Source organism: Amphibalanus amphitrite, unplaced genomic scaffold, assembly GCF_019059575.1.
Source record: "Amphibalanus amphitrite isolate SeventyFive unplaced genomic scaffold, NRLGWU_Aamphi_draft 001053F_arrow, whole genome shotgun sequence".
NCBI classification, from domain to species: domain Eukaryota; kingdom Metazoa; phylum Arthropoda; class Thecostraca; order Balanomorpha; family Balanidae; genus Amphibalanus; species Amphibalanus amphitrite.
In genome coordinates this window covers 141,355-169,108 of record NW_024882547.1, presented here as the reverse complement: position 1 = coordinate 169,108, position 27,754 = coordinate 141,355, and the positions used below count along the sequence as shown (strand labels likewise).

Genomic DNA, 27,754 nt, shown 5'->3' with positions numbered 1-27,754 from the left:
GTCATGTCAGGGCCCACCGTAGGCTTGTCAGGGGGCAGGGTAGGTAGGTACCACAGTCTTTCCAGGGGCACCAGCGGCTTAGCAGGGGCACCAGTCATCACATGACTAACCAAAAATAAAGAAAAAAAACTGAAAATAGGGCACCACCAAAATTAAGTGGCCGAAATCCGTTGAGGTTTTAATTTTGGGCATAGGTAGGGGCACCACTTCGATTCATGAACCTCCCCTTAGAGTTTTCCCGAATCCGCCCCTGGTACTAATACATCAAATTTAAGGGGGGGCACCTTGCTATTGGTGCCCCCCTTGCAGAATTCAAGGGGGGGCACGGTGCCCCGGTGCCCCCCCCGTTCCGCCGCCTATGCTAGATAGGTACGAACATTAGCCCTCGCGACAGTTGCCGGCTGGCCAGATGCTACTTAAAAAACAAATGCGTGTGTGTTAAACACTTAAAGCTGACCCGCTGCGAGCCAGCGGCCTTTAGATTTCGAGGTGGGTACACTCGGCACACTTACTACTAAGCCACAAAGATAGCTGGTCATCGTAAGCCAGTTTTTTAATGATGAAATTGGGCATTCTCCGGGTAGCGCCTCTCTTTGGTTGCAAAAAGAAAATACACCTGACTCTCCCAGCGCTAGGGGAGGTTTAGCCAAAAAAGGTATTAAAAAAAGGAATTTGAATTGTAGGTGGGGCAGTGAGGAACTTTATCGTGTGCCAATTTCATGGCCCTAGATCAATATATTCAAGATCAAATGAGGTTAAACGTAGGTAATCAAATTTGCTATAGTGACTATTTTGCGTTTATACGCCCATAGCTCTAAGAGACTCTGGCCGATTTTCCTATTTCTTCCTTTATACGACATTTGTAGTGTTATGAGAATCTCTAGTTAATCTTACCATAAATTTGGCAGTTTGTGGCTTGCTAAGAGTAAGATGTCGCCGGCAGAGGCGGTGATCGGCCGACGCGGGAAACGTCATAGTCACATATTGTGGTTGTACCCTAATCATTCAATTTTACCAGTTGATTTTCGTATTTATTTGAACATTATATTGCCTGTCATTTTAAAGCATTCACACAAAATTTGACACGAATCGATCATAATCAGCGGTAAGAAGCGCGGTGCAAAGATGGAACCGTCCCGCGCCGGCACAGTCTACCATTCAGGCGGCAACGGCCGGCGCCGGCCGCCGAGCCGCTCCGGCAGGAATGTTTGACGTTACACCGCTATTACTAGAAAAGTTGTGGACCGATTTACATATTTCTTGCACGGGAGGATTTCCAATTCGATTCTGGACAGATACTGAAAGTTTGACGTTAATATAATGATTATGGCGTGATTTATCGGCGATAAACAGGTGGAGTTAGCGAAATCGGCCCCTTCCACCGCCCGTGCTACGTTGCACTACCTACTTGTTGCTATATCATCCAAAGTTATCGTTGGCCCATTCTAATTTTCTCAGCACGTGTGCTTTACGTGTAGTGGAAGACAATATCTAAATTTGAGCAAAATCGAACGGTACCCATTTTTCACAAATTACATTTTCAGAAATTAATTCAAAATAAAATAAATTCGAAATCACCAAAAAATGTAAAAATTGTCAAATTTTACTAGCATAACTCCTTATGTACACGTTTCAGTTTGTTTGAAATGAATAGCTTCAAAAATGTTGAAGCTATAGAACTTTCAAGATTGCAATACACGTCCAATTCTGCTAAAAAAGCAGAAGTTTAGCGACTTGTATCTCTGTAGCCCGAGGGCATATGACAAAATCCTTTCACTCTCAGAGGTTTCACCCACTAGCCAATAAGTATACCAAGTTTGAACAAAATCGCAGAGGTGGCCGATTTTGGCTGTCCCGGTTGACATGGAATGCCCCTTTCCTGAGTCATTGGAGTCGCATGATAAGAATCGTGTGTAATGTTTGTCTTATTTGACGTAGGTGTAGTCGTACAGTCACCGTTCCCCAGAAGCGCGTCCTTTGAGGCTCGACTCTTGCCAGGCACAATCGGTCATGGCCAAAACGCTATCATGCTCATTGCTCGCCTTCCTCTGTTTACCTCTCCCTTGCAAGAGTCTTGGCAAGAGTAAGAGTCCTCCCGGCGTACTATCTGCTTGACCAAATCTCCCTTCTTACCTGTCCCGTTCTGTCTCTACCGTTTCTACCCATATTTAGCCCCTCCCGTCTAATTTAGACGATTGGATCTAGTCCGTTCCCCCATGGTGTCCCATTGTCCGTCCCACCGCCCGTCCCTCCGCCCGTCTTATTACCTTCCCACCACATCCGTTCAACTCGTATTACCTGGTACCGTGACGGCTAGCTCCGCCCCGCCGCCTCCCATTGGTCCAGCCCGGTGGTGTGGTCGGTGACGTCACATGGTGTGTGCGCGGTGACGTCACCGACGCCGGAAATTGACGGTGGATCAGGGCTCCGAGTTGCTATTCGTTCTTCTCTTCGCCAGCTATGGTTCTGCCGAGACCGAAATGACAGATTTAACCATGCTTGAGCCAAACGATCGGAATTTCGAAAATAGGACATAACCTAAATTGGCCTGACATGATCTGAATTGACCTGACACGAGACGACCTGAATTGACCTGACCCGACTTGAATTGGTTGTTACTGACAGCTCCGTCCTGGCTCGACCTGGTGAGGCCTGACCTGACCTTATATAGCCTGACCTGACATAAACTAGGTTGACGTGAGGTGGGCTGACATGACCTGACCCTACATAAGCTAACTCGACCTGATATGGAACTGACATGACCGGGCTTTGATTTGCCGTCATATGAGGTAAGTCTTGGGCAGGATGACCCTGGTTTCATGGTGACCTTGGACCCTCGATGACCTCATTTCACACCGGGCTATCACACGGAAACAGTCGAAGCTCACACTACGATGCGTGCGGATGGTGTGTAAATGTTCAAGGACCTCACGTTGCATAATGAGCACTGATCCAGTGGATAGTTACCTCTGTGTTGGGTCTTATCTCCTCATCGCAAGTACTCGCTCCCTAGAAATGGGCAAATGGGGTATCTCATATGTTCATCAGGTAGTTGCGTTCTCCATTTAACATTTCACATACAAGAGTATATTCGTTATTGCTTGAAGCCTTTTCTCGACATATCACAGGTTAGTACCGGCTACAGGCAAATCTTTTTCTGGGCTAGGATATCATTGGGCTAGGTGTGCTCGGTTATCATTTCTGGACTGATCACTTTCTTAGAAAAAGTGGGATGCGGGGTGAACACGAGGTGTTCAGCAACCATAGGTTAATCTTTTTCATAAAGAATGACATAGCTCGCTAGCCTAAGGTTTTGAATTTTATATGACCTTTTCCTTGGTCAAGGTCATTTATTTGCTTATTTATGTAATTACCGACATATGAAAAAGTCTTCAAACAACAGGTGAAGTCAAATTAAATCGATGCATAAGTACATACTTCAACGTTATCACAAGATTGACAAACTTATTTTTACTTAGCACTGTAGTTCACTACCTGCCTTTCCATATGCCTTGATTTCATGCGTTGGTGACAGGCTTATAGAAATGTAGAAATACGAGTTGCATACTCTATAGTCGGGGAATGCGACAGACACGCGCAGTAATACCCTGGCCTCGCAGATAAAGCCATCCCTCTCGCCCGGTGGCCATACCAGGGGCGTTGACCGATGCGTAACAGATGCGTCGACTGACCGCTGCCAGCGAGCAGCCGTTACGTTAATTCCGGGCCACACGTGTGCTACCTGTTGCCTAACCCTTCCCTCGTGTACCGATGCTGACCACAGGGAGCAGGTGTCTACCCACTGCCCGGATTTTTGGCACCGTTTGACGGCGCTGACAGGACCTCTCCGTGCTGACCGATGCACCACATCGTGCAGTGGCGTGATCGTTTGGATCACTGAGGTCTGCGATGTGCCCTGTCGGTTAGAATACGATGGAAGGGAGGTGATCGATTGCTGAGGGAGTGGAGAGAAGTGAGCTCACCTGACCCCTGATATGACCCCTGACCCAGAGGTCACCAGCCCAGTACCCTCGCCCTGTCCATCGCGCTGTGACAGCTACCTGACAGACCGTGACAGGACGGTGACAGCGCCGCCCGTGCAAAGCTGTAACGCTGTACTGTACCACAGCTCACTGCTGTACACCTAGGTATTGTATGGCTAGCTCCATAGTCCATACTACCGCTGTGGTTTTGATATAATTCTCGTTTTGATGAAGGCAGATACACAGTTCAATAAAGTCGAATCTGCCTTTCGCTGTTGAATCATAATAAATCTTCACTTTTCCTTTATCCTTTCGCTCTGTCGTACTCAGACTACCATACTCTGATGTTTCGCCCTACTTTGGCGTACCCTGTAACCCTGAAGTACCCCATAACCTTGAATGTCGTACCCTGTACATCCGCAGTGTCATAGGTACTGCCGTTTCTATGTCGGGTCATCGCTTAATTTCATGCATCTTTACGTTTGCAATGCCCTCAATACAGACAACAGTTATGAATTAACCGATCTATAACCGATCTATAGTGTCGTCTGCATGGGCGCCTCTACCCTAGCGCGACCGCCGGGGACCCTGCCCTGGCTGTCGTTCCTACCAGGCCGACGGACGGACGGACGGGTGAGTCGGCGCGGCGGTCAGTCGGGCACTGCACGTGGCTGCGACGGGTGCGGTGCTCCGGGCCGCTCTGACGGCGACGGCACGTGCAGGGGCAGAGGTGCGGAGGGAGGGCTGAGGAAAGGTGTGAGGGAGAGAGAGAGTGTAGTTAAGTTCGGACAGCAGCGGACGGTTTGCCAGGTATGTAGTTGGATTTCTTCTGTGGACCGCTTCCGTAATCTGGTGTCCGGTGTGACAACAACGGTATTGCACTTACGGCACCAGTCGGGGTGCCGTTTGGATTGGAGAAACAAGCCAAGTGGCGTGCGCAAGACCATCTTCGAGAAGCGTGTTTCACGTTTGATACCATATCCTGCCTGCACGTCTTTCTTGGAGACTTCTTTTCTACGACGGGTTGAATAAATAATCCGTTTGAGCTGAGAGCACTTGTCTCATTCGTTGTTAGTTGGGCGGCACAGCCATCGAGAGCCAGCAAAGTTTTCAGTATGACCAGCTCCTGTGGAAGATCCTGCGGTCTACTGCCGCTGCCGCTGGGACTTCAACTACTTCTGGTGCTGTTTCTCTGCCTGGTGCCCTCTGTAGCTCCCGCCGGCACGTGTAAGTACTCGCCGCTGTCAGCGCTGGCCCACCGTATAGGTCACGGCGCCCCGCACCGTTCACGTTGATTCACACCTGCCCATTGTGCATCTATTGGTTACGTCCCCACACAGCTCACGGCCCCTTACCTAGACAGGTCACAATGCGTTATGACCCTTACCCTGGCACTGTTCTTCGGGTCCGGACGTTCCTATGTCGCTCCCATGATGCCGGTGGCAGTGGGCTCGTAAGCTACCAGTAAGTATTAGCCGAAATTCAAATCGTGAGCTCGCTATAGCCGCTTGGCTGGCTTCCTGTCAAATTCCCATGTCACTAACTGTCCAAACAGGCCTTGGCGTCATCTGCCTTGGCGTCAACTGTACTCCGTCTATTCCCTGATTTTTAAGTCAGGCGTCTGATCTGGCTCCGTTGATTTTATTTCCGACACCGCTAATTAGCGCCGGCCCCGACGGACGATTCCGGCGCTCATTTAGACCCCTCCCCTCCCCGTCCGGTCCCTCCCGTACGAGCACGGCCGTCTGGTTGGAATGGGGGCGTGTCGGGCCGGTCAAATCGGTCGGTAATTACCGGCTCGGCTGCAGCGGACGGCCCCGGCGGTGGCCCGGGGTGTCTCAGAGGAACCCTCCCAGCCACTAAGGCCGTCCGTGCCCATCAAGGCTGTCTGCAGTGGGCTGAGTACCCAGGCGAGAGTAGTGCAGCCAGACCCAATTACTCATCGACATGAGACGAGAAACCGCTCATCTTCAGCAGCAAAAACGCGGCTAGTTCAGTTTCCAGTACCCACACCGCCCTCGGCCTTACACACTGGCGTTTGCAGCCCGCATAACACAGATGTCTTCTTCACTCTCCGTAGATTGCTAAACGATTGCACTGCTCATGATAGAAACTTTCAGCCTTTTATGCATTCATTTGCTTCAAACGTGCAGTTATGGCCTTACGTAGTCGCAATGCTCGCTGCTGGTTCAAATGTCACGGCCGTCCACTGAAAGGTTATCCCTCTGTGACCGACGCGACGGTGAGCTCGGCCCGGTCCTGTCTGTTGATGTATGCCTGTATGTCTGTGTGCTCCAGCTATACCCTCCGGTCTTCACTGTTCCAGCTGAACACTAAACACCGGTGGTGTCTGTATGCCTGTATTATATGCGTCCCTGTGTCTTCCAGCACTACTCTCTGGCGTGCAATGTTCCACCTGTAACACACTCGGACCAGTAGCCGTGGCTCTGGTCCGTATGACGCATTCTGTGGCGATTCTGCGTGGCCAGGCGCTCTCTGCCTGTCGGTTGTTACCAGTCACAGAGACGGTGTGCCGCGGCTTCATCGACAACTGGGCGGTACGTACGGAGTTACGGATGGACGGACGGACGGACGGACGGATGGACGGACCGATCGACAGACGTACGGGCGGACGGGTGGATAAACTCACTTGATTAGGTAGACAGTTGAATGAATGGTTGGATGCGGATTTTTTCCGTCAATCCGTGATCCGTTTATATGGATGTAAGAATGGACAGCTAGAGAGAACGAATGGACCGACGGATAGATGGATGGACTGCTGCTCATGTCCGATATCCCGTACGAATTGTTTACCGAATCCCTAGCATTGCTTATCTCAGTTGAGTCGTGCTTGGATGGGTGAATGGATGGACGGATAGGTTTATGCCTAAACATTTTGTTTCGAAATGAAAACGAAGTGTTACATTTACAGGGTGTCCGGAAAGTCCTGGCGCTTCTTTTGGACGCCGTGTAACGCGCGCTGTGATTATTGGACATTCAGCCAATCATCACAGACATGACCCCTCGTTGATTGCTCAGCCAGGGGTCGTGTAAATATGACCTTGAAATCGTTTTCAGTGATGGGTAGATGGGCGAAGATGCGCCTTGTCGCTGAATGCCTGCGCGCGGCGGCCGGGTGCGACTTGAACGAGGCGCGAGTTGCAGCGCGATGCGGCGTTTTTCGATGAATGGTTTAGCAGGTTAAGGTTTATTTCGACTCGGGAATTCCTTAAAAAATATCCTCAGACCGTTTCGAACGCGATATGGGAACGGAGCAGCATTTCAACGCGGCAATCGAAGAAAGTGCGGGGGTCTGATGGACAAAAATGTCCCATCATCTTCGTCAATGTCGAATAAATGAATAACAGGCTGGCCCACGAGGGGTTCCTGGACAGCCACATCAACCCGAGGGTCAAGACGACATGCCCTAAGGGTCACTTCGCATTTCAACAGCACAGAGCACCCTCCAACAACGCCGCCGCCATTCAAGCTAAACTGACAGACGGGCCAGATCACCGTGGCGAAATGAGATTAGGCCGCCTTATTCTCCTAACCTGACCCGCTCGACTAAGGCGTGCTACGCGTTTTGTAGAACAGGATCTAGGCCATTTCTCACCCCAACCTGGAGTCGCTGAAGACTCGCATCATGACAGCATGGGAGGACCTGGAAATGCCCCGCATCGTCAAAACCCGCAGACGCTTCCTCCCCTACGTCGAGGCCGTCGTCGGCGCCGACGGTGGTTACATTGAATGAGCACGTAGCGGAAGCATGTGGCTTGGTGTCCCTGGTCATTGTTTTGATCCATTGATTAGTATCTATGAACCAATGGCATTTGTTTTAGAAAATGTTGAAAAGCGCCAGAACTATCCGGACACCCTGTACGCATTGCCAGATTAGTATCTTAAATAATATAACATGTATCAATAGAACAAAAATGTGTTTACATTAACATTAACAAATTGTTCACTCGCCCCTGCCGACCGCCAGGAGAGTGTGGAATACATCCTGCTGCACACGAAGCTGACTCCTGCCCAGATGTGTCGCATCTTCCTGCCGTCCTGTCCAGCAGAGAAGGGTCTGAAGCTGGATGTGACGCTTGACCTGCCGCGGCCGCCGCCGGCCAGCCGCGCTAAGCGACGTGACGCCCATTATCCGGTGAGACGGCGGGGTCACGGAGGTAGTAGGCGAGGGGATAAACTATGATGAGAAGGGGCGAGATGAAGTACTCACTCGTACTCATGGAGCTGGAAAGTGGAAGCTTGGAATCGTTTTGAACTGCACTGATCTTGCTTCGTACCGCGCTCATCTCTGGTCGGGCTTTAACGTATGTATGTATTTTACGCTAAGGTACTTTGGCTGTTATTTGCAATGATGCATCCATGACGGATCTTACCTGTCCGTGGTGTACTGCAGCCTCCGTCCATCCCCGGATCTGAAGGTACTGCACCTGACTGACCTGACCTAACCGTACCTGATTTGACGGCTGACCTGCCTGCTGCTCCTCCGCCAGCCTCCGTCCACGCCCGGTCTGAAGGTACTGCACCTGGCCGATATCCATCTGGACGTTCACTACAAGGAGGGAGCCGATAACGGCTGTGACGACCCGCTCTGCTGCCGAGCCGAGAATGGTGAGAGAGGAAGGAACGGGTTAAATGAGGATGGGTTCGGACTAAGGGCGGAGCGGTACGGTGTTATATTTTGTGGGATATTTTGCGAGGTTGTTAAACAGAGGGTAAATAAAATGATTAGATGTTTCGAACGAATATGCGAAAGATGAGACAAATGCGGAGCAGTCAAGTAACTAATGTACAAAAGTCGGCTGCACACTGGATTATTGCTTTACTAATCCAACATCGACCTGAATTTTTGAAGTGCTGTTTGCATTGCCTTTCGTCCCCTCCACACAGTCACCGACCCTCATTCTATTGGAAAACTGCAGCGGTCCAGTCCGGCACATTGTCACCGTGATTCCGTGTCACGAGCCCCGCCGTGACGTCGAGTCACGTCGTGCCGACCGGGGCCGGCAGGATGTACCGTGATGGTGCGGAGCCGGGGCTGATAGAGAGCGGCGGGGTGGGTCAGTCACCGGCAGTCAACCCCGGGCGGTAAGGGCACCGGCTGTTTTGTAACGGGGTGGAGAGGAGGGGAGGGACGTGGTATTCTTATACTGCCACAGTGGCGGGGAGGAGCTATGCTGTGGGCGTTGAGTTAGTGAGCGATAAAAATCCGAAAATTCTGAAAGGGTAGACGAAGACACCACGAGTTTTGAGTTTGGATGAAGAGAAATTCACGACCTAGCGACATGTCAGGCATAGCGGATTCCACGACGGCCTGGTGCATTTCAAACCGGTCATGGACAGATCATTGCGGCGTATTCTGGTCAGTTTTACAGAAGCATGGTCACCGTTGGATGACCGTCCTACGTACATACATACATACACATTGCTAGCGAGTCGACATTTGCCGTGAACCGAAACCACCGGTTGGGGCTCCGAGGGGGGTTGGGGGGGGGGGGATTGGCACCAAGAGGGACGAGGGGCTCACACCACTTCGATGTACAAATTTCCAATGGGGAGCGCTGGCGTGACATTCTCCGTCTCAGAGAGGCATCGGAATTCGTCAAAGACTCAAATGGCTGACTCATTGGAAGCGTCACGAGACGATGTACTGTCCAGAAGTTATGTAAATGGTTCGAGTTTATCGTACCACCAGACGCGTCATCCGTGAGCTGGATACGTCCCGTCTGGTTCTGGAAATGGTGACGCGTTTTATAACACACGAGGTCCGATATGTGCGTCACGCCACACGTTAGATATCCCTCCAAACATCTGCTTCTCACGGTGTTTGATGGCCGCGTTACCCAGATCTGGCGGCCTTGATGGTCCGGCGCGTACGTCCGCCTTGGTGAAGTTCATTCATGCCACGTCGTTTGGATGATCGGAGCGACGGCTGGCCAATCAGCTGGAAAATGTAACGCGGACCGCAGACGGCTGGCCTTCTATCGCGAATGGTTTTACGTAGACTGCCGGAAATACGAGGGATAGGGAGTAGAGACGATCGTCCACCGTGAACGGTAGGGAGACCGCCCGCGTGAACTGTCGTGGACCAAGGTCACGGAGCCTGACCTACTGATTCACTTTACTGGAAAGACGCGTAAGCATCGGACCACGATCTCGCAGAGCGACGCAAATCGCTCTCAGCGGTTCCTCGTTCCTGTGTTACTTCACGCGAGTTATGTAATTTTACCAAAAACAAAACTTATTAAATAAGTTTTTTTATGTTTTTAAGGCATTTTTTAAAGGCATAAGTATGGTTTTTATGTCTCATGATGCTTCTGTCCTTACTTAGCATGCTGACCTCCGTTTTTAAGTTTTCCGATCGTTCACGTACCGCTCCCGTATTTTATGTCGGACTGCCGATCCTTCCATATCCACATGTCAAATGATTACCCACCCTGCGATACCCATGTGTCATATGACGCTACGCCTTCCGTCACCCACATGTCACGTGACCGTGTGCTCCGGCAGGGTTTCCGAAGGAGCGCTCTCGCCAGGCCGCCCACTGGGGAGAATATCGCTGTGATGCTCCGCCCCGCCTCCTGCACTCCCTGATAGATCACGTCGCCCGCAAACATAAGGTAAGTGTTTGTTTACATGTTTATTCCTGACGTTTGGTTCTAATTTTTACATTTTAGCTATCGTTAACAAAAATGATGTGCATTCGTGACCTGTTACATTATTGTTGATAGCAACAGAATTGTCTTGGACGTTTTTTTCCGTGCGCGTTGGAAAGCAGTTTCAATCTGGCGTCGGAACTGGTCACACTGGCACCACGCTGTCACCACGCTGCTGTCACCATGCTGGCACCAATAACCGCTGGTGGTGTGACCGTCTCTGAGGGAAGGGGGTAGAGGGGACGGTCAGCCGGAGACAGGGAGAGGGGTGACGGTGACCTCCACTGGACCCCTCCCCCACCGCTCACAGGCCAACCCTGCAAACCGAATGTGTCCCCGGGGTCCGGTGGTAAAACTGCACCGTGTTCAGCTCGCCGTCGGCCGTCTCTAAGCCACTTGCAGGCAGGGTCAGACGGGCTGATTGTCGGGTAAAACTGACCAGACGGTGGAACGAGGGAGGGCCAAGGACGCGCCCTGAATGGCGCCAGGACGGGAGGGACGGAAACCCGGGAGGGAGGGCTGTCCTCCGACTGCAATAAGGTTTTCTTATGGACATGTATGTACCCAGTGAACTTCACGGTGACCCCGCCGCTGTCTGGCCGGCGCGGCGGGAAACGTGACGGTGGAAGAATGCAGATGATGCGTCCGGACTGCAGCTTGGGGCGGCCTGGAGTTGCTCGAACGCGGCAGCAGGGGAGGGATCCGGGGCAGCGGCCCAGGAAACGTATCAAGGACTTACAACATGCAACGCTGTCTTCAAACATGGCATGAAATCAATTAGAATGAATGGCAGGAGGGTCAATGAGCTTACCGAGGCAACCATCTTTCTTCAGTTTCTTTTCTATATCACTGTTAAACCTAAACTGTTTATGTAAAAGACGTACAAATTTAAGAGCATTCGTTTCTCTCACGCACACTCTTTTCCCCCTTTCTCCCTCTCCCTGTCCACCTCTCTCCCTCCCTGTCTGACAGTCCCCTCTCCCCTCGACAGGATGAGCTCTCATACGTTTTATGGACTGGCGACACGGCTCCCCACGACAGCTGGAAGACCACCAGAAAGGACGTGCTCGATCTCACGGCCCGTGTGACGTCATTGTTACGTCATAAACTGGCCGGCGTGCCCGTCTACCCGGTGATCGGCAACCACGACAGTGCGCCCACGAATTAGTGAGTGGGGAACACGGAACGGTGTTTCGAAGGGAGGGGGGGGGGGGGTCAAGATACATTGTAATAAATCATTTACAGTATGTACCATTGGCTTTGTGTGCCAGGAAAACTAAAATGTTGCTTTTTATTTTTCATGCAAGCCGAAGCTTGGCACATAGCTTTTTATTCTGCCGGATGAAATATGATTCGCATTACGACTAGGCGTGAAATCTTATCTTTCTGCATGCATGTGGTGCTTTTATTGCCGTTTGTTCATTGAATGCGCTATCAGCACAGCTTAAATCGACGCCATGAAATCACGATAGTCAACCCCACCCTCATGACGTGTCAGTGAGTGTGACGTAATCGCGTGGTCATCACGCCACCTCTCCATCCCTCCCTCCCTCCCTCCCTCTCACTATCCCTGCCTACTCCCCCTCCCCCTTGTGTCTCCATTCTTCTGTTTGCGATGATAGGAGCACCGCCCATCTCCCTAGTCCTGAATGGTGTTTTGTTGGCTATCTTTGCCGCCTCAATGCAGCGATATATGTAGCGAGTGTCATGTAAGTATTCAGGACATTGTCGACCATCATTGCTGATCAAGCTGAATTACTGTTGAGTCTGAGTTAAGCTAACTGTCGGCCCTTGTTCTCTCCAGTTTCCCGCCGTCCGAGGTTCGTAAAGGCAACTTCAGCGTGTCCTGGCTGTACCACGACTATGCCAAGATGTGGAAACACTGGCTTCCCGCTGATGCACGTAAGGCCTCCCGTTATTATTTGCCTTCATCCATGTTATTTGCTAAGTCGCAGGTTTCGTGTTTCGGTGTACGGATAATCTTCTTCTAGTATTCCTAATGTTTCATTTCCATCTATATTCTGTTACTGTTACGTCATATACTAATTTGTATTGCATCGTTCTTCAATAATTTACGTGGCTCGTACTTGGCCAAAATAGTGCGACAGGGACTTTTCATTTTACGATGAAATTGTTAATGACCAGCCCTCATGAACCGATCTACATAGTAGTGCAAGATGTAACTGAGTGTTTAATCTGCATAAACCGTCCCATACGAGTCTACAGCTCATTGACTCATGTGTTTGAACCGTTAACTGGTATCAGTGATCGGAAAAGTGACCAAGCTTTTCTGACCTTTCATTCAGTGGCCACGCTACGCAAGGCAGGCTTCTACTCTGTCCTCGTTCGTCCCGGCTTCAGAATCATCGTGCTGAATACGAACGTGGCCTACCGCTTCAACTTGTGAGTACGACGGGTATTTGGGTTTAGTGGTGTGTCGATTTCTAAGATCGCCTTATTAGCTGCTGATGGGTTCCGGCACGTTGCATAATTCCAGTCTCTGTTACCATCTATTATTGTATCCCGATAAGCGCGTGAAATGGTTAGTGTAGACTGAATCCCAGCTTGTCTCTTTGCCATTTTGCTCAGGATCAATCTCTGGCATGTGTACCATTTGACCTACCCGTGATATAGCTTCCCATTACGTTATTATGTTACTTTTGGGACAGACCTGTCGGAAGCTGTTCTTCCGGACTTTCTGCTGTTAAGGTAGATACCACTGACCGCTTCTGACCTCTCCCCTTCCCTCAGATACTGCTGGCCGCTTCTGACCTCGCTCATCCGGTTGTATACTGCTGACCGATACAGACCCCTCCTTCCCACCCACCCACGTAGACTGACCCTCCCCTCCCTTTCAGATGGGTGCTGTTGACGGCCACCTCGGACCCGCACCACCAGCTCAAGTGGCTGGCCGGTGAACTACGTGCGGCACGTGCCGCCGGCGAGCGGTGCCACGTGGTGGGGCACGTGTCGCCGGCCGACCCGGACATCCTGCCCGGCTGGAGCCACCTCTACCACTCCGTCATACGCAGGTGGGTGCCAGGACGACTCTTCAGGAGGCTGGCTGTGGATTGTTAGCGACCTCAGAGTGCGACTGGTCCGAGGAGCGGGCGAACAGACTTAATGTGTTTTTTTTTCATACAGCTCAGACTCCTACATTGCGGTGCTTTTGTGTTACTCAACTCTAGAGGTAGTGCTTAAGGGCTTGCTCTTGTACGATCAGATGGGCAAACGGAATTGGTCCGCTGCACTGCTAGTGACGCTGTTACCTAGATATTAATTAACTGTTCGTGGACCAGATGAAATCCCACGGTAATTCATTTCTCATCTTGTTTTATGCGTATTTCCAGTTACCAGGACGTGGTGACGGCCCAGTTTTTCTCTCACACCCATCTGAACGAGATCCAGCTCTACAAGGACGACCGGGATCGGCCATTCTCCGTGTCGTACGTGGCGCCCTCTCTGACACCGTGGCAGAACGTGAACCCCGGCTACCGGATCTACACGATAGATGGCGACAGGGGAAACCGCTCCTCATGGGTGAGTTGACGCTACGAACGCCGCTGCTAAGATTGTAAGGCTTTGCTCTCAAAGTCGGAAAATACTTCTAGCCAAAGCGATTGAGGACTCAAGAATAAAATCATATACGTGCAGTACTTTTTAATCCATTCGTGTCTCATTCTAATGGGTTGAATGGATGCCTGCAGCCTGCTGAAAGGAATTCGTGTGGAATTCGTGATGTTGGCAGAGATGAGCTAGCCTCTGTGTTTGATCTCACCTGTGACATCCACCGTTCCGTGTTTCTATCCTCAGGATACTGAAATCCTTCTCCCCCACGCCGCAAACCCCCTCCGGGCTGGACAGGCAACTTTATCTCATGCGGGCTGCTCCCTTGGAGCGGCATCGCTGCTCCTGAGGGAGCGCACCCCGTAGCCGGGTACAGTGAGTGCCTTGGGGCTGGGTGGCCCCCTATATCCTAGCATCCTCCCGGCTCTGAAATGGTCTAATTGGACCGAAAGGGCCTAACCCAACAAAATAATAAAAATAATAATAATAAATAACCTGTGACATGACCCAGGTTTCAAATAACCCACCCTCCGTGCCACAGGAGGTGATAGACTACGAGCGCTGGGTGGCTGACCTGGCCGAGGCCAACGAGCGTCCCGAGAAGGGACCGCGCTGGCACCTCCAGATGTCGGCCGCCGCCCGGTACCGCCTAAAGAACCTCTCACCCAGACGGTGGAGCCGCATGGTGAAAAAGATGCTCGTCTATGGACGGAAATTCGACAAATATTACAGGTACAGGTCGAGTGATCGCCTCTATACCAGATTCCTTTTCAGTGTCGTAGTAAACACTTGTTAGCTTGTAAATGTTGGCCATTAGTCTACCTATGTGACACTCCTTCCGACCTTTGCATCATGACCCAACCAGTAAAGAAGGCAGCGCTGTTGCTCTCAGTTATATGACCCTGACCTTTCTTGACCTTTACGTGACTCATGTCCCTGACCTATGACCTTTGCACCTGACCTGTGACCTGACTTGCGCCCCGTTGCCGGCAGTGACCTGAGCGGCGCGGCCTCGGTGGTGGGTCCGTGCGACATCGAGTGCCGGATACGGACCGTATGTGGTGTGGTGAGTTCGGACGGCACCAACTCTCACCACTGTCGGCTGGTGAGACTGCTCTACCAGATGGGCACCGCCGCAGGACTCAGCTGAGTGCACCGCGGCACCAGGGGTGGTGCCCTGTTCACCAGCGCATGTGCACACATGGAACTAACTGACCGTGTCGCCATGACAACGGCGATCCGGTCAGTCGACCAAACGAGACCTACAAACTGACACTGACTTGGCTGTCTTCCATCGATCGTAAATAAGAAATGTTAGCTTCGAGACTCGTATGAAAGAGACTCGTTTGTTTTACATATTTCACTTTTCATTCGTAACACACCTTGTTCAACCATTTCGTTCCGAGTCACCCCACGGATAATCCGTGTGCGCGGCTATGCGTATGTAGGTACTGCGTTTCGTCCCTCATGCCTCCGCCTGGTGACCCGGCCTCGGAGCCGAGGCGCGGCCGCAGTACAGGTGGTTCTTCCCACGCGCAGACGGACCACGCACGCACCAATATCACGTGATGTGAGTGATTTTCCAATTGGAGAGTGACTGATGGTCATCTGCCTTGGAGCTGTGGGGTCGAGAGATGTTTCCTGATGTGTTTTCAGTTGGTATTTATTGGTAACTTTTAGGCGTTTGATGTGGGAGCTCTACATAATATCTTGCATATTTATAATTAGCATAGTTAATAACGTGAAATGATGTGAAAACAAAGCAGGTAAGCGATGCTCGTATGAAAGTAACCGAAGCATTGTAAGTCAATAGAAGGCTGGAAACTGCCGATTTGCTTGGATAAATCGCGTTTCATCTTATTGCGATACATTTTTTTCTATAATATGTAGCTTTTAGCTAAAGAAACCGCAAGTTTGGTCATACGGTATTCACATTTTAATGGATTGTAAGTGCTCCTTTTCCGGAATATTATATTCCCATCGTGTCGAGTGTAAGTATCAGCTACTGCCGAGCCCAGTCCTGCTGCCTCGTGAGAGCGTTCCCGTGCAGGTCAGGTGTGTTGCTAGAGCCGGTCCCACCGTGCACAAAAGGGGAACACCCCGGCAGGACGGTGGCACCGGCAACGCTCCCTGGCTGCTCGGTATGAGAACGGAGGGTCTGGCAGTCCCTGGGACCACAGCGACTGCCGTTTGCGCCTTGTTCAACCGCTAAAAACGATATTTCGGAGAGTGAAACAGTTTGTGGTTCAATGTCAACGCATTGATAGATCTAGAAATGTGACAATGGCTGTTTGACGTGCGAAGGAATTAAACACTGACATAGTGACGTGATGTACCTCCCGGATGCAGCGATGGGAAAGTAGCATGCCGTCCGATACCGATTCTGTCTTCCCGTCATCAGTCACGTCATCGTCACCTGTAAGATAGCATAGTTCTAAGCATTTCGACCGCCTTTATTGGCCCGGAAATAGCACAGCCCGCCCAACACTGTGCAGGTTTGCGAACTCTAGTAATGGGTCGTATCGATCCTCTATTCTTGCTCGTTTAGGTGTTTTTTACACACTTTTTGTCAGTGCATATTGGGTGCATAATATTATCAAATACACGCGATCGCCATACTATGTTACTTTGTGTTCATTTTATGGCTGGTGGGGTTTTCATTGATGATGTGGTTTTGTTACCCTCTTGCTCCGGCTTTATATCTAGGAGTGGTTGAATGGACTGACTTGATGGGATGCCATGGGTGTCTACTGTCAGTTTTAAAGCACTCAACACAATTTTGTACCTTATTTTAAATACAGAAATAATAGAAACGTTCACGAGCCGTACAATTACCGTAAGATTTGCTCGGCGTGCCGCCCGGATATGTCTGTGGGAAAATGACACGCACAGTTTGATAAGGTTGCTGACTGCCTCGCTTCCCTGTCACCACACGCCGAGCCAAAAATCTACAGCCAGACGTCATGGCCCACCTCCGAGTGATGACCATATTGTAAAGACTACAGCCAGTGAAACATCACGACTGGGTAAGCGGTCAACAAGACGTGTATGGAAGGGAAAAGAGAGAGGGAGGATGGGAGGGAGAGAGAGAGAGAGAGAGAGAGAGAGAGAGAGAGAGAGAGAGAGAGAGAGAGAGAGAGAGAGAGAGACGACCGAAGAAAAAAAAAGGACGAGAGCCAAATCATAGTCGCTGACAATCGGAGGTTTCAGCTCCCTACCTTCAGTTCGATGGTTCGATCGGACCATGTCAGGTCGAACCATGTTAGGCCGGGCCGGATCAGACCGGGCCAGGGGACCTCAGAGCGCCGGGACGTCAGGTGGTCTGTTCCCACCGGTCCCGGGCGGTCCCTGTGACGGGACCGGCACGTCACAGAGGTACCGTCACTCGCGGTGGAAACCTCGGCAGAGCAGCACGGTACCTCAGCCACAGCGCGCGTCACTAACATGGAACTCGTCTCAGGTGAGATGCTCGGGCTGAATCTATATTACTATTTGTGGTGACGTAGTTTCTGTCTATTACGAAGGTCGCGACATGGTGCTACGTAGCGCGGGTTACAGGTCACACCGTTGCACTGCACCTACCGCGCTGAAGTTTGCGCAACTCATAGAACAAGGATGGACAACGTGCCTTTGATGGGTCTCAGCTCGATCGGATCGATAGCGAGCGCGTGGCGCGTGCCCAAAAAGTGCAAATTCGCGTCATAGACTTTACATGTATTAATCGGCTGGCAAAAACGGGCGAAAACAGCCAAATTTGCCCGACACGGGTCCGGTCCCGGTGCAATATCTCGGTAACCGTGGGCCCGACCGGTACGGGGAAAAGAGCATCGTGTAGAGAATCGAACGGGCTATCGAATGGTGTGCGGTGCAGGGGTTGGCACGCGCCACGTGCACCGGGGAGGACACTTTCTTTTGAAAAATGGACGTTTTGGACGGATTTTGGAATTTATATTAAGTTCAGGTGATCGTCAGACGGAATGAGTTGAAACAGCGCCTATTAGCAATAAAAATGTACTGTCTCTCATGGAAAAATTGTGAAAAGCTAATTGATCAAAAACAATGTGGAAAAAATCGCTGAATTAAATGGTATTTGTCCAAAATGTGCCACTAAATAATTACACGGATTTTGCTGCTTAACCTGATATGTTTGACAATTGAAAATGCTATCATTGGAAAGAGCATTCAATTCTCTCCAAGATCGAATCATCACGTTTGCATGACAAGCAACAGTATTCTTAAAAATATAAATGTTTCAAACCTCTGCAAAACGATTTTTAGTGAAAATTATCTACGCCTTTAATTTGTCATAAAACTACGCGCCTAAATTATAAAGCACATTTGACAAATTCTGAAGTGGAAAGCATGCTTATCAGACACGGGCACCTCGATGCGGTGGATATTTTTTCCAAACCAAAACGTTTAGCCGTCAAAAAGCAATCGACCGAAATGGATAGATAACCCAACCGACACAAGAACAACCAAACACCCGCCGATCGAAAATACCCCTTTTCGCGTTGCGGAGCACGCGGGTCACCCTAGTATTACCCATTGACAGCTTTCAGTACCCGTCGTAAAGTCAGACTCCGATATCCTTTCAGTCGCTAGTCGTAACAGAGTCGTTGACAGGTCCTAATACGAAAATTAGCGAATGGAGCAGCTTAATGGCTTGCAAGCTCAAGATATGCAGGGCTCACATTTTGCTTCGAAGCTGTGCAATTTGTAATCCTGGGTCACTCGTAAGTCCTGCGGTTTTTCTTCGATCTGTCCGTTTGTGTATGTTTCAAGCTTCCAGGTCTTTTTAGCCATGAATGTGGGCTGCTTGTCAATGTACTTCTTCTCTTCGTTTACAAGTTTACAAACATGTAACACGGTCGTGATTGTGAATTGTGATGTCCTTCAGAAAGATAGAACATGACGGCTAGCACGCCACCTCTCTTTGGACCCGTTCTGTGCATGAACTGAAGCTTCCCCCGTTCACCGGCAGGTGTCAGCGTGAGCAGCCGTCTGCCCGCCGTGGTGGCGCTGCTATCAGCTGCCGCTGCTCTCTGGCCGGCCGGCGGCGCGGCGGCGGCCGTGCGCGGCTGGCCGCTGCAGACCTACGAGCTGGAGACTGAGGCGGAGGTGCGGCGCGACAGCTGCCCGAGCGGCTGGCGGCACGACGGCCACCAGTGTCTGATGTACGTGCCGGCCGTGCTCGGCTGGGAGGCGGCGCAGCGCCACTGCGAGGACGCCCAGGCCGGCGCAGCGCTAGCCTCCGTCACAGACGTGTTTCAGGTAGCGAACGGGGGATGGAGGGTTAGGCAGGAGGCTATGACTATTCTCATGCATTTTGCTTGCACCCTTCATTGATAGAGGGCTCACATGGCTACGATGCATGATATTTTGGTTTACGTTTTAATTTTCTTTTGGTTTGCATAATTCCAGAAATTTCGGGGTGTTCTAGATGAATCATTAATAAATTGTTATTAATTGAAACATTTTATGCATTCCTTTATCTCCAGTGAAAGTTCACCTGTTGCATTGTTATTACAAAGTTGATCTGTTGTAAACGCTGTCGGCTGTCGCACAATCGTAACCTAGTTCTCCGATCCTCCGCCAGATGTCCCAGCTGCTGCTGCGGGCCAAGCGGGCCGGCCAGGACCAGGTCTGGATCGGTCTTAGCGGCGAGATCGAGGCAGGCGAGGCGTTCTGGGGCTGGGCCGACGGCAGCCCGCTGGAGTTCCAGGTCTGGGAGGAGGGCACCGGGCCCGAGGTCGATGAAGAAACGGCGGCAGAAGCGGCGGCACAGGCAATGGGGGACGAGCCGCAGCTCTGCGCCGCCTTCTCGACGCGCAGGAAGAGCTGGCGCCCGGTGCCGTGCGACAAGAAACTCCGCTTCTTCTGCGGCTACATGCTGGCCGAAAAGAGCAACTGACCGCACGCCGGAAGTAAATAATTAGTGAATTGGATTACGTTGTACACAATGGTGAGGAGGACAGGAGTCGTATTTATTATGTGAATGTAGGCTGATGATGACGACCGGAATATAAAAAAATGTTCAAGCTGGCACACAAATATCCATCTATATCTGGCAATAAATGCAGCATGTAGCTTCTTGATAATATATAACGGAAGCTGCCGTCCAATGGCATAGGTAAGAAATAAATGAAACCAATTTAAGTAGATACCTACGTGTCTTACTCTTCATATTATTCTGGTCAGCTACTTACGAATATTGCTTGTATTTCTACGACTAAACACCGTCTCCAACCACTTTGAGCTAGTTGTTCCCGAGAACGGCTTGGTTGTGGTGGGGCGATGTTAGCCGAGTGCTTTATGAATCGTGTGGCGTGCCCTGACGGACACCACTGAGCGTGCTTTGCGTGCCGCAGCTCCTCGACGGTAGAGGTCAGGGGGCGGGGGCAGGGGTGCGGGGAGGGGGCTGATTGTGATATCGCGCTCGGTTGACGAAGGGGTACGAGGGGAGGGGTGGGGTGGACGGAAACAGGGTGAGATACAGCTAGGTCAAACAGATGCAAGCACAATGCTGGGATAGAACAGGCTATGAAAGACGGAACCGAGAAATACAGATATTACATCAAAGACTTGAAAGATTGCTTCGAGCGGGCAATATAATTCTCCAATGGGATGTCATGGCACTGTATAGGATGATACGGCAGCACTTATAATGTTCAATTGTTCAGAAGCACCGGCACCCGTGAGGAGAGAATAGAGATGGGGAGAGACGTCTGACTGATTCTATTGACAGTGAGCCTGCAGAGGGCCGGGGTGGGGCGCAGACCGGCCCCTTCGTGACAGCTCCGTCGTCAGGCACGACTGTCACGCTCAAGGTCGCTGACCGTTCAACGAAGTCATCCTCTAGCCGGCATACCGCCTTGGTATGCTACTGGCACAGAATGTCCAGACATTATGTGCACCTTACTTCTACAGCTGTCATGCCGCGTGTTTTCCATTAGCCGTAACTCCTTAGCAGGATAACAGCTCGTTAGCCCGCGGCGAGTCGCGTCCACCGTTTCCGTTTAAACCCTCATCACTCCGTTACAAAGTCACGACTCGACTGTGTATCTCTGCGCGGTGGCCTGCGGTTCTCGTGGGTTGGGGGCGGGGCAGAACCACCGAGGGAGGGGGGGGGGGTGAGGTCTGTATCCCCGTCGGACGCTATAATTAGTACGGGCGCCGGCCGACAGTGGGCCGACGTTCCGCCGCCGACGGCCGTCGGCGCCGTCGCTGCTCCGAGTGGGCCAGTACGGGCCAGGTGCGGGTCGGGCCCGGCACGGAGGGGGTGTGTCGTGTGGTGACCGGGTCAGGTGGAGGGGTGGAGACCAGCCGCTGCTACGTACTCAGTTGTGGGAAGTCTGGAAGTGATCCAGAGCCAGTGAGCGTACAGTTGTCGGGAGGAGGCTGAAAGAGAACCAGCCCGGGAGTTGTGAGCGTCAGCGAGTAGAATTTGGAAACGATTGGCGAGTCAGCCACCGAGCTGGGAGTTTCGCTGAGTCATGAGATCTAGAGACGGCTGGATAGCTAACCATTGAGCTGTGGGCGCTGTGTGGAGCTGTGGAAGAGTTGTGAATTTTAAGACGGTCGTGTTTCTAGCGGAGGAGCTGTGAATAACAGGATTTCCCCCACCACGGACGACCGAATGAAGATGTTGCTGGTCTTCTGAGACAGGTAGGTGTGTGGACGTGATGAATGTGTCGGTTATGAAAACAAATCGTCCATTTTCCATGCATATTACTGCGGCGCGGTTCAGAGCACTGCTTTACAACCAGAGGCTGCGAAACGATGAAAACCATAACGAATGAATTCCGAGCAACTATGTTTATAACATCGGGAAATTTACGAAGAATGAGTTGGATATGGGCGGGTGATGGTCACTTCCCCTCTTTCTCCGTAGGTTCAAAGGTGTCCTTATGACTGGCCTCTATTGCCTTGCCACAGGGCCTTTGGCCTTACGTGTAACGAACGTTTGTTTACCAACAGAGCACCAGCATCAGACGCTCGCTACGGCTAATCCATCCCGCCTCTGTGGACACATGGTAGTTAGCATTATGTGAGCACGTTTGATTTCCGCACGTGCTCTAGCGAGCACGTGCTACAATGACATGGATACATTGCCACCGCTCCACCCCCCCCCCCCCCAGCCGGTGTCAGCGATGTCCGTTTAGCGTACGCAGGGAAAGTCCTGCGGCGGCTTATCTGCCCCTCTCCGCTCCCCTTGCAGCTAATGATGGGGATGGTGCCCCTTTTCATTATACCTATTACCTATTGATGCAACTGGGTCCCTGTCTCAGTGCAATTTTTATTTATTTGATTTGTTTACCTATATTAGCCGTTTTCACGACGGGTTATCTGGCGAATGCACCTAATATGACCAAATCTGCACTAAATCTCTGTAACAATAAATTATCCTCGTAGTCGTATCATGAACTTATTTTAGTGTTTTAATAGAAAATAATGTCTGATAATTTGAAAAATGAGGTATAGAAGCATTTGTGCAGCCCAAATTGATAACTTTTAAGAAATCCACTGAATATAATTTGGCCAAATCTGCAGCAAATCGGCAGCTAATCTGCACCAAATGTGTACCAGATGACCGTCGCGAAAACGGCTATTTATGACTTTTCGGCCGAAATAGACAATTAAAGTCCTTTTTTAATGTTGTTCTACATCAAGTGCATGGTTGTTTCTAGGGTTCCTTTAAGTTCTAAGTGTACACAGTTTATGAAGAGACTTGACTTTCGATTTTTTTTGTGCTTTTGTCCATCACATAATCGCGTGTCATATCAACGCAGCAGTGAATTAAATAATTTATTTTTATTTCGTAGGTATTTAACTTTAATTATTATTTCCGACTGTAATGGTATTTATTTCACTGCACCGGCCATCTCACGCCAATGCGCGATGACCGTCTAATGAACTGCCCGTTTACATGCCTCGTTTCGCCGCGTTGCAGGGACGGCGCTAGTTCCAGAGCTGTTCCGCCAGGCGGCGCACTAGTAGCCACCATGGGCTCGGCAGTACCGTCGCCGGCGGCGACTGCCAGTGGCAGCGCGCCGCGGTCAGCGGGACCGCCGCACGAGGACGCCATGCTGGCCGAGGAGCGCGATCTCGCTGACGATGCCCAGTGGAAGCGTATCCAGCAGAACACCTTCACCCGCTGGGCCAACGAGCACCTGAAGCCGCGCAACCGTCGGATCAACTCGCTGGAGACGGACCTGCAGGATGGACTCAACCTGATCGCGCTGATCGAGGAGCTCAGTGGAAAGCGAATGCCGCGGCACAGCCGGCAGCCCACGTTCCGCTCGCAGAAACTGGAGAATGTGTCCGTGGCGCTGCGATTCCTCGAGAGGGACGAACACATCAAGATCGTCAACATCGGTGAGTACCGCACTGATGGGACGAGTTGGGACGTGATGGAATAGGGTAGGCTGGGACATTATGGGAGGGATGGCAGTCAGAGGGACAGGACGTGAGTTGACACTGGACAGGACGAGACGGGGAACGGGACGAGAAAACGCGAGACGAGACAATAGCCGGGTGACGAGGGACGTGTCAATTGGTCTCGCCTGTATCTTGACCTAGCGGAGATGACGAACTTATTACTTAGCACTGACGCTGTGATGCTAGATTACCTATCACATGCCTTGGCTAAATACCGGTGCCTTTTTCGTCACCTCGGATTCCCTCAAAATGACATTCCTGGTCCAGTAGACGATCTCGCCTCTCAGCTTACGCGACATCATTCCAGTCTCTGTCACCTATCACGTCATCATACTGGATTGTCTCCCATCACCGGACCCGTCTCTGACCCGGCGTATATTTCCCGGGCGCCGGCCCCTAGTGCGTGACAGGTCGACGTGTCATTTTCTGAGAGTCACGCGTGTTCCCCATCGACCGAGCGTGGCGTGTCTCCCCGCAGTGTGTGTGTCTCCCGAGCGGGTCTCCTCGTCTCTCAGTCACGTCTCCTCATTGCTTCTCCCCTGAACACGCTTCTTCTCTCCACCATCGCATCGATACTGTGGATTCGAATGCTGATGTTCGAAGATTAATCGGCAGTCTTCGTTCCCAGCAGCTTCCTCAGATCGAGTCTGGTCCTGTCAATTTTGCCGGGTCAGATTGCACTGTCAAGTTGGGTCGGGTCAGGTCTGTGCACTGTGCAGGTCACTCAGCAGTCAGCTGACTTCCATGCTCGCAACTCTGGGTGTGGGAATTTGAGCTTGTTCAGTGAAGACATATCCTGCCTCACTGGACCTAAGCTTCGTCCTCCCTCATGAAACTCGTCTGCAGAATTAATGAGTTATCACGCTTGCCAGAGGGCCGTACAGCAGCGGTTATAGCCACTTTGCACCGCAGTAGGTACGCGGTCAGCCGATATTTCTGGCCGGTGATAAACGTGCAAGGCTTCAGGAACTGGTTAAACCGAAATTAGACCTTTATCTGGTGGATATACCTACTCGTACGTTGCGAATTAATGGGCCGGAAAATGCATGGATGGTAGGATAATTTTACAGTATATAGTTCATATTTATATATTTGTCGGAGTTTGGACGTTTTTGGCGAGATTGCCACTGTTATTGGAAATAAAATTTCGGTCATTGAACCAATGCGGGCATTATAACATCGCTACTGACGCGTTCACTACCAGCCACCGAGCGCTTTCATAAATAAGTGCAGCTCCGAGTCCGGGCTACAGGTTTCGGCATTCCACCGGTCCCGTGCCATTCAGATCCTGCAGACTGCAGGTGCCCATCCCCTTCCGCGGGGTAGGAGAGCGTGGCGCTACCCGTCACACCAACCACGTGACATCGGGACCGTCACAGCGTCACGGCAGTGCAGAGATGGCCGTGATATTCCTGTGTTACGGGTCACGTAACGAAGCACGTGGGATCAAACTGCATGGGTCTATAATGAACTCAGAACGTAACCGACAATTATATGTTGCCACTATAAGAATTGGTTGGATAGCGATTGGTGATTAATTTCATCTCTGCGACTGGTGCTGTTTCTGCCTGTCTTGTCTGCTTCTTCTGTCGCTGCTTCTACATTTTTGTTGCCGCTACTGTCGCTGCTTCTGTTTGTTACTGAGCTGACGCAATTGATGCCACTGTCACTATCACTGTCATTCACTGCTGTCAGTGTCAGTGTCAACTGCCGTCTGTCACCAACGCCACGCGTGTCGGGCTTCCGGTGCGTCCCGGCGGCCGTTTTAGGGTGCACAGCTGTGATTGAATGCCGGCACTATGCGTCCGCCGGCGGACAGTGTTTGTTTTGCAACTGTCCGCCCCCAGATGACCTCGGCGGGACACGGGACATGTCACGCGTGACAGAGCGGGGAGGGGAGAGAGGAGGGCGTCCTGCGGGTGGAGTGAAATACAGCGAGGGAGCTGGGGACGTAAAGAGAGACTAGGGTGCTAGGTCAGCCGAGGGAAGGGGTGTCGCGAAATGAAACGGTACCTGTCATGTGCTGCAATGGCCGTTGTAAGATGTGATGGGCGAGCGAGGAAATATCGGAGTTCGTATCCGTTTCTTATTCTGGCAGCCCGTTCCGTGTCCGTTCCGTGTCCGTTCTGTATCGGTTTCCGCTTCGCTTTCGTTTTGTTTCCGTTTCGTTTCCGTTTCCTTTCCGTTTCGTTTCCGTTTCCTTTCCGTTTCACTTCCTTTACGTGTCCGTTCCGTGTCCGTTCCGTGTCCGTTCCGTGTCCGTTCCGTGTCCGTTCCGTGTCCGTTCCGTGTCCGTTCCGTGTCCGTTCCGTGTCCGTTCCATGTCCTTTCCGTGACCGTTCCATGTCCGTTTCCGTTTCGCTTTCGTTTCGTTTCTGTTCCGTCTAATTGTCCGTTCCGTATCCATTCCGTGTCCGTGTTCGGTCCGTTTGTTGTTCTCAGGCCACTGTAACTAGACCCGGGAGGTGACCCTTCAGCGATGGGAGGTGGTTGTGGCTCACACGTTCCCCCACTGGAGTGACCACACTCCAGACGTGAGCCCAGAGCAGTCACGTCCCGCCGGCAAAAAAGGCCAACAACACCAGCGGTCAGCTGCGGTCACCGCAGACTGGTGGTGAATCGTGGTGAATGCGATGGCGAACGGTGGTGACTGAGACTGTGACTTGACCTGACTATGACTGTGGTGGAAACCGTGATTGTGACTGGCAGTGAGCAGTGGAGCATATTCAGGTATATAAACTCTTGTGCTTTAGCTCTTCGTCAATGCAACGACTCAAAAGTCAAAACAGCGTTTTCTGTCCTCGATTACCCGTATCGACCCAAGCCGACGCGATGCAACATCAATGTTATGATAAATATTGATGTTACGCCTTCAAACTCTTCACTATTTACCAATACATTTGCTGAAACCAGCCATACGCACTCTATTCGATGTAAAGGTATGGCGATTGGTCAAGGCTGTAGAACAATTGTGTGGTGACCCAACCATTCACGTTATGCGCAGATTAAGACCTCCTAAAATCTCTGTTGGTCTGATCAAACAGTGTGTGAAGCACCGGCGTTATGGGGTCTATAGAAGCCCCATAAACTGTCCGCACCCCATTGGTTGACGTTACAGCCCTCTCCTGACGTTACAGGAGGGGAGGTTAGGGGAGGGGAGGGGAGGGAGATTGCTGCAAACTCTGCGAACCGCTACCCGACCCGACGGCGATCTATTGGAGTTTCGTGTTGCGCCTGCGGGGGATCCGATGGCGCTACTGACTGATGTGATTTACTGACAGACAGATCAGTCAGCGCTGACTGGGAACTACTGACTGGCGGCTGAGATAGATAGGTCAGCAGACAGACTGCAGACTGGCGACTGCGGACTGGGAAAGACAGGTCAGCACTCAGCAGTCTGGGTGAATGGAACGAACGAGCAGACAGAGCCTACTAAACTGAACGGGCAATATTTGTCCGATGAAGACGAGACAGCATGCGGTTTGATTGTCCCTGTCATTAAAAGTCGAACACACACCGAAAGACAAACAGCATCGAATGTCGATATCAAAAGACAGTGCCGGTTCTGAACGTCAGACGATCTCAACGGTTGAGAAGGACGCCTCTTGGTTCTCCTGAAGTCCCCTGGCTCTACCTCCAATCCTGGACGCGGGTAGCCGTTTGTGGTGGACAGAGAGAGCAGCACATTCCGTGAATGTCGCCGCCGGTGGGGTGCGGCGCAGTCATAGTTGGCAAGTCGCCGTCTCAGCGGCACGGGACGGCTGCTCTGACCCTGTTCGACGACGGGCGGGTAGTCAGGTGTGCTCTCTCAGTCTTTGTGCCCTGCTCCAGTCAGACAAGCTTCCGGGTCTCGGAGAAACTCACAAAGGAAGCAAAGACGGATGTTGTTTTTAAAGGGAGCTACAATGGGATTCAGGCATAAATATGTGCTGTTTCCAATAAAATTTGTGCAAAGACGGTGACCGTGTCACTATTTGCTAGTGCTGCTATAGCTTTTAACCCGCGCACCGACGGGGGTCTGCGCCAACTTCGCACCGGCGGGGGGGGGGGGCGGATGACCGCCCCCCCTGAGATCTCGAGAACGAAGCA

At 51.4% G+C, this 27,754-nt stretch overlaps 3 protein-coding genes and 1 long non-coding RNA gene across 8 annotated transcripts in view; 3 read left to right on the top strand and 1 right to left on the bottom strand.

Annotated features, from left to right (window-relative positions):
* Positions 1-4,635: 4,635 nt before the first annotated feature.
* On the top strand, positions 4,636-16,845 carry LOC122369593 (sphingomyelin phosphodiesterase-like). Its single transcript, XM_043344447.1, has 12 exons — positions 4,636-5,210; positions 6,372-6,541; positions 7,972-8,139; positions 8,495-8,612; positions 10,512-10,621; positions 11,649-11,824; positions 12,462-12,559; positions 12,964-13,060; positions 13,516-13,689; positions 14,008-14,197; positions 14,766-14,956; positions 15,218-16,845. The coding sequence occupies exons 1-12, from the start codon at positions 5,099-5,101 to the stop codon at positions 15,372-15,374; spliced, it is 1,761 nt and encodes a 586-aa protein (XP_043200382.1). The 5' UTR covers positions 4,636-5,098; the 3' UTR covers positions 15,375-16,845.
* Positions 10,623-27,754, bottom strand: part of LOC122369595 — a 78,589-nt gene continuing 61,457 nt past the window's right edge. Inside the window, exon 2 of the long non-coding RNA XR_006254429.1 lies at positions 10,623-10,877. This is a non-coding gene — a long non-coding RNA (uncharacterized LOC122369595). The remainder of the gene's footprint in view (positions 10,878-27,754) is intronic.
* On the top strand, positions 17,378-20,388 carry LOC122369594 (snaclec 3-like). The gene is made up of 3 exons (XM_043344448.1): positions 17,378-17,684; positions 19,209-19,498; positions 19,824-20,388. Exons 1-3 carry the CDS (start codon positions 17,669-17,671, stop codon positions 20,136-20,138), a joined length of 621 nt encoding a protein of 206 aa, XP_043200383.1. The 5' UTR covers positions 17,378-17,668; the 3' UTR covers positions 20,139-20,388.
* The window catches only part of LOC122369592 (filamin-A-like), a 60,714-nt gene continuing 54,694 nt past the window's right edge, over positions 21,735-27,754 (top strand). For 4 of the 5 annotated variants that reach the window (XM_043344446.1, XM_043344445.1, XM_043344441.1 and 1 more), the window contains exon 1: positions 23,215-23,602. In XM_043344446.1, coding sequence (XP_043200381.1) covers positions 23,230-23,602 — 373 coding nt within the window. In that variant the 5' untranslated portion in view covers positions 23,215-23,229. Of the gene's footprint in view, positions 21,893-23,177; positions 23,603-27,754 lie in introns of those variants that run through there. The other variant, XM_043344442.1, reaches the window with a different exon arrangement.

Bases quoted from the DNA above. Each gene is read 5' to 3' on its own strand.
- LOC122369593 (XM_043344447.1), top strand. From the start codon at position 5,099: ATGACCAGCTCCTGTGGAAGATCCTGCGGTCTACTGCCGCTGCCGCTG. The intron at 10,622-11,648 runs GTAAGTGTTTGT...TCCCCTCGACAG, and splicing joins ACGTCGCCCGCAAACATAAG to GATGAGCTCTCATACGTTTT. The intron at 11,825-12,461 runs GTGAGTGGGGAA...TGTTCTCTCCAG, and splicing joins GACAGTGCGCCCACGAATTA to TTTCCCGCCGTCCGAGGTTC.
- LOC122369594 (XM_043344448.1), top strand. The intron at 19,499-19,823 runs GTAGCGAACGGG...ATCCTCCGCCAG, and splicing joins CCGTCACAGACGTGTTTCAG to ATGTCCCAGCTGCTGCTGCG.